Here is a 6,831-nt window from a genome sequence, read left to right as displayed (position 1 = left end):
CTGAGTAGCTGGGATTACAGGCACGCACCACCATGCCCAGCTAATTTTTTGTATTTTTAGTAGAGACGGGGTTTCACCATGTTGACCAGGATGGTCTTGATCTCTTGACCTTGTGATCGACCCGCCTCGGCCTCCCAAAGTGCTGGGATTACAGGCTTGAGCCACCGCGCCCGGCCCCCCCACTTCCATTTAACTTTTATGTCTGTTAAACATACCATGACCTACCTTTATTGTAATATATTTTCGCTCTGTACAGATTTTCAAGTATTTCAAAATCATAAACTTGTTTTTGTAGTTTTGGTACAAAGTAGATATTCAGTGAGTAATTTTTGATTGTTTTATTTTTAACACTTGGGGTGCAGGGAAGAAAAACTGCATTAGCAACTTTTAAGAGATGTTTAAAAGAATATTCAAAGAATTAGCTCCATTTGACAGTAGACCCAGTGACTTGTTATTTAATGGAAAGAATACTAAATAAGAGGCAAATGACCAGGTTTCTTTTCCAGCTCTGTGTCTAAGCTTTGTGACCTTTTGATAGTCATTTAACCTTTCAAGTCTCAGTTCCTAGATCTAGAAAATGAGAGAACTGACTCATTCTCAGAGATATTATTTGTAATTTATAATTTTATTACTGAACTTTTGATAACTTGAATGTTAATTTTTTTCATAATTTGGAAGTGTAAAAGGATTTCACACTACTGTTTTTAAGATATTTGAGTCATGTTTTCATCTATTAACTGCATACCTGTGGCACCCAGAATGTAAATGACTTTTTATGCTATGATTTTTATGTGTTAGCCTTCTGTATTTTACCCATAGTGATAATAAATTATTGATATATTAGAATATAATGTATCTCCTTTAATGTCTAATTTTTTAACATAGATATTGTTCATGAAAATCTAAAAATGGGATCAGATGGTGAGAGTGACCAAGCTTCTGGGACATCATCTGATGAAGTCCAGTCACCTACAGGTGTTTGTCTCAGAAATCGTATACATAGACGGATCTCAATGGAGGTAATCATTTAAAAAATACAAATATACTTGTGTTTATGTATGTTGGTGTATGCAAATAAATACACATACATATCAAGCGAAGTAAATGCCCATTTAAAAGTTTTCATGAAGACATGTGACACTTGTAAGAAAAGTTATTTCTTTGCATTCATAAATTGTAGTCTATGAATATTTTATCTTTTCTAATTTTTATCCCAAGATAAGTATATAGTAGTTATAAATGTTCTCATCCTGTGAATTATTTTATTTATTTTTAAATTGTTTTGTGAAACATTATTTTAGGTTCTCCATTAAGGAGAAGTGAATCTTCAGAACTTCTGGAGATAGAATGATACATTAGCAATGTCTTCTTTTCAGAAAATATGATTTTAATTATATTTTTGAGATTCATCTGGGTAATTAAACATTTTATTTTCTCTATTTCAAATTTTAAGAGGTATAAATAAAATAAACAGCTTTTTTTTTTCTTGCATTATATTATAAATGTGGTTATCCTTTCCTTTGTGGTTCACTACAGCTACTAATCTCTGAGGCACATTTATTTCTCCATGTAAAAGAATAAACAATTCATTTTCTTTTCTTTGTAAGCGTTATGGTATAACCTGAGGGCATAAGTGGATTAGAACTGTTACTTCAGTATGTATTGTAAAACTAAAATAGTTTTCTGCAAAAAAAAAAAAAAAAAATTGAACATATTTTGAAATAAAAGTATTGTTGATTTTTTGGTGTTGTTGAGATGATGATTAGGGTATCTCTCCTATTGGTTGATTATATTTTTGTTATAAAAGGATTGCTTCTTAGTTAAGGAAAACGGTCAGTTTTCTAAATGACAAATTAACATTTTTAATTGTTTAAATCAACTTGATATGACACAATAATGAAAATATTTCTTACTTTTCTTCACTTTATATATGCTTTTTAAAAATCATTTGTTTTATTTAGTATTAGGGTCTAAATCTGGAGTTTCCTATCCTTCATTGAGCTGTAATTTGTTTTCCCCTCCTGAGGAGGCATGTTCTAAATTATATTATTTTTATGGTATATATTTTTTCTGTTTTATGAGTCAGGGTCTCACTCTCTTACCCAGGCTGGAGTACAGTGGTAGTATCTCAGCTCACCACAGCATCAACTTCCTGGGCTCAAGTGATCCTCCTACCTCAGTCCCCCAAGTAGCTGGGACTACAGTACAGACCGCCACACCCAGCTAATTTTTTGTATTTTTTTGTAGAGACAGGGTTTCACTATGTTGGTTTCCCAAAGTGCTAGGATTACAAACTTGAGCCACTGCGCCGGGCCTATTGTGTATTTTAATATCTGGAAAGACTTCTTTCTTTATCCCTCCCCCGTGTACACATACAACACTCTTTCTTATTTTAGAATGTTTTTGAATTTTTTTTCTGTTATTATCAGTACATTTTAGGGATTTTGTTTTGTCCAAGAATAAGCTTATTGTGATTTCTTTGTGGTTATATAAACTATAAAATTAATATAGGGAGGACCAGTATCTTTTCGTTACTTATTTTTACCATTTGGTAGCATTCTATGTTTTTATACTTAAGTCTTAGATTTCTCAGTAACTATGCAGTTCCTATACATCTCCATTCCGTTTCATGATTTGGCTGCTGTTATGAATAGGAGGAATTTGTTTTTTTAGGGCTTAACTTTCTTGATGTGATGATATAGGCAAGATTCTTTTCAAGTTTCTCCCAGCTCACACAGTATAATTAAATAAAGTAGAAATCCCATTAATATACCAATAATAAATATTTTAATTCTCTTTCCTCATGTTGGAGACAAGATCATATAATATCTACTTGGTTAGTTATTTAAACTGGTCACAGTTTGTAGGTAGCCTTTGCCTATTCTTATTATATGGTAAAATATTTTCAAAGTAAATTCCAAGTTGAACTTACCAGTGAAAGGACTCAAAAATTACTGGGGTTGCAAAATTCCATTTTTATAACACTTTGCTCTATATTTTTGCTTATAGTAAATGTTTTTGCCATGAGTATATTACATAAAACTTAGTTATCGCAGTTACATATCACTAAGAAATAATGTTAGAGCCTGTGAATTCAAAAGTCAAATGCCCATGTCTTTTCTATTTTTGAATATCTTTTTTTTTTTTAAGGATTTAAATAAGCGGTTATCGCTGCCTGCAGACATCAGAATACCTGATGGATATCTTGAAAAGTTGCAGATAAACAGTCCACCATTTGACCAACCAATGAGTCGAAGGTCTCGTAGAGCTTCCTTAGTAAGTTTTTGTTCTCCTATACTTACTCCACTATCAATTAGATCTGCTTGTTTGATTTTTCTGGGTGTAAACATTTTAAAATTAATTTTTATATTTGACTTTGGAATAGCTAAATTTTATTATGTTGCCATCTCAATTCTATTATTTTCCATTCTTAAAGGTTTATTGGAACCCTTAAGATGGATTCAATAGGATGCATATTAGAATAGGATTTAAGTTATATTATATTTTATTTCTGGTGAATGTTATTGATACTTGCTAGATGTATAAATATGTACTAGAAATATAGATATACTAGATATGTACTGGATAAACATATGTTAATATATACTAGATATACAGAGAAGTACACAAACCATAATTGTACAGCTCAATAAATTTTTGAATTGTTAACATACCTGTAACCAGTACCTGATTCAATAAAACAAAATTTCAGAAATCCCAGAAACACCCCTCTGTTCTCTTTCTATTACTTAGTATGCCTCACTTCCTAAACCTCCTCAACTGTAGCCATAATCTCTGCCTTCTGATGCCAGAGAGTAGTTTTACCCATATATATGACACTGTTCTGATCATACTATTTTTATAGCATGTTTTGATATCTGGGTCTTTTTTAATCCTCATTCACATATATTTTCTTACTTATTTTTTAAATGTGTAGTATTCTCTTTCTGATTACCCTTATTTAAATTTCTGAGCTTTATGTAATCATGAATATGTAATTACATTAAAATATATTTTATGTAAATATATAGAATTATATACTTACACAAAATTTATATATATATAAAACACACATGTATTGTAGTACATATAGAAGTTACACAGTATGTATTATTTTTGTGGCTGGCTTCTTTTGTTAAGTGTTATATTTGTGAGTTTCAGCCCTACTTTTGAATGTAATTATGGACAATTCATTTTCTTTGTTGCACAGTATTCCGTTTATGAGTGTACTGTACTTGATTCTCCTATTGATGGACATTCTGATTGTTTTCAGTTTTTGGCTATTACCAAATAGTGCTTCTGTCACGATTCCTGTGCATGTTTTTTGGTTAACAGATGTAAGCATTTCTGTTGAGTGCTTACTTAGGAGTGGAATTGTTGCATCATATTGTATGCGTATGTTCTGCTTCCCTAGATACTGTCACCAGCTTCCAAAGTGGTTGTACCAATTTAAACTTCCATCACTAGCATACAATAGTTCTCGTTGTTCTCCTCGCCAACTTTTGATAATGTCTTTAAAAAATAATTGTTTAAACTTTTTTAGTGAGTTGGTAGTGGCCTCTCATTGTTTTATTTTGCATTTCTCTGACGACTAAGTCGAACACCTTTCTGTGTGTTTATTGTTCATCATATGTTTATTATATGTTTATATTTAGATACTCTCTTTTGTGAATTAACTACCCAAGCCTGGTTTTTTCCCCTCTTTTCTATTAGGTTTTCTGTCTTTTCTTATTGGTTTATATGAATATTTAAATATGTTTTGCATAAAGGACCTTTATCAGTTTCATGTCTTACAAGTATATTTTCCTAATATATAGTAATTAACCCAGCACCATTTATTCAAAAAATAACCTTTCTAGTTGTAATATCACCTTCAGTGTAAATTCAGGTGATTTGTTTATGTGAGAATCTGTTTTGGATAACTATAGTCCTATAGTAGGATGGACAGAAATTTGTCAGTTAAAAATAGTCTATGAATGAAGGGTGTTCTAAGCAGAGGAAACGGCATGCACTGAAACTAAAACCCAGAAGTTTGGGTGTATATGCCATGTTTGGGAAATTAGAATTGATCTGAAGGGTAGGTATGGAATAATATAAAAGCTATGGCTTGAACCGGACAGGACAGATCCAGACTAAAAAGTCTTAGATGTCAGGCCAAGGAGTCTGGACTTCTTTCCATGTAATGAGAAGACATCAGAGGTATTTATTTAAACAAAGGCTGACATGATCACATTTCTGTTCCATAGCAATAGCTTTAGGAAAAGTGAAAACAATGAATTAGAGGGGTAGAAAGACTGAGGCAGGGAGAATTAGGAATTTATTCAAAATAAAGGATGATGTGGCAATCAGATGGAAGTAGAAAGTAGAACATTAATCCTAGGGACCAGGAAGAGACAAAATACCACCTAGTACCCAGTTGGACTTTGCAGAGTCCTGCTCTGTCACCCAGGCAGTGGTGCAATTTTGGCTTATTGCAACCTCCGCCCCGTGGGTTCAAGCGATTCTCCTGCCTCAGCCTCCTGAGTAGCTGGGATTACAGATATGGGCCACCAAGCCCTCCTAATTTTTGTACTTTTAGTAAAGATGGGGTTTTACCATGTTGGCCAGGCTGGTCTCAAATGCCTGACCTCAGGTGATCCACTCACCTTGGCCTCCCAAAGTGCTGGGATTACAGGTGTAAGCCACCGCACCCAGCCTTTAACATATTATTATATAATGGAACTGTTTTCTTTAGAGACCTGGTCTGACTCCGTCACCTAGGTTGGAATGCAGTAGGACGATCATAGCTCACGGTAATCTTGAACACCTGGGCTCAAGCAGTCCTCACATGTCAAGATCCTGAGTAGCTAGAACTATAGGTGCATACCACCACACCCAGTTTATTAATAAAAGTATTTTTTTTTGTAGATATGGGGTCTTACTGTGTTGCCCATGCTGGTTTCAAATCCCTGGCCTCGAGTAATCCTTCTGCATTGGTTTCCCAAAGTGCTAGGATTATAGGTGTGAGCCACAGTACGTGGCCCTTGTGGGCCAGGTTAGATATTCTGGTTAGATATTCTAAAAAATATTTTTGTTAGATACTGTAAAAAATAAAATCACTTTAGGCTGTGTATACCATGAACACATTGTTATTTGACATTTACCAATGTATAAATATGGTAAAAAGTATAACACAAAACTTGATTTTGGTTTAAGCTTATGATTATCATAATTTAGGATCACTGCCTAAGACATTTTGTGTGTGTGTGTGTGAGACAAGAGTGATACTTTGGTGCCTAAGCAGGAGGACAGTGGCGCTGTCTCTGCTCACTGCAACCTCCACTTCTGGTTCAAGTGACTCTCATGCCTTAGCCTCCTGAGTAGCTGGGATTACAGGCATGTGCCACCATGCCCAGCTAATTTTTGTATTTTTAGTAGAGACGGGGTTTTGCCGTGTTGGCCAAGCTGGTCTCAAACATCTGACTTCAAGTGATCCACCTCCTTCAGCCTCCCACAGTGTTGGGATTACAGGCGTGAGCGACCATGCCCGGCCAAGACTTTTTTATTGGAATGATTTTGCCATTTGATTGTCAAGTCAAAAGTTTTCTTGGGCTCTCAATTTTTATCAAAGATTGGTACTTAGGATAAATTTTGAGATTGTATTTGGTCCAATTGGGAGTAAAAATGTGATTTAATCACCATAATTTTTAAAGCTGTCATTTAAGAGCTATCTTTTACAGTCTATATGAAATTAGACTGTGTAATTTCATATATAGTGCCCTCTAATGGATGCTAAGTGATTAGAGTTTTTATTTAATGGTAAGTATTCCTACCTACCTTCCTGCCCTTTTT

General features: G+C 33.9%; 1 protein-coding gene across 2 annotated transcripts in view; it reads left to right on the top strand.

Moving 5' to 3' along the window:
• CDK17 (cyclin dependent kinase 17) overlaps nt 1-6,831 on the top strand; it is a 120,032-nt gene that overhangs the window by 84,379 nt on the left and 28,822 nt on the right. For both annotated transcript variants that reach the window (XM_037733921.1, XM_017516283.2), the window contains exons 4-5: nt 886-1,019; nt 3,151-3,276. In XM_037733921.1, the coding sequence (XP_037589849.1) occupies nt 886-1,019; nt 3,151-3,276 (260 nt within the window). The remainder of the gene's footprint in view (nt 1-885; nt 1,020-3,150; nt 3,277-6,831) is intronic.

This window comes from Cebus imitator, unplaced genomic scaffold (assembly GCF_001604975.1).
Source record: "Cebus imitator isolate Cc_AM_T3 unplaced genomic scaffold, Cebus_imitator-1.0 Scaffold18, whole genome shotgun sequence".
Lineage (NCBI taxonomy): Eukaryota > Metazoa > Chordata > Mammalia > Primates > Cebidae > Cebus > Cebus imitator.
Note: the sequence above shows the minus strand (reverse complement) of the source record. Positions and strands in the feature narration are given on the sequence as shown.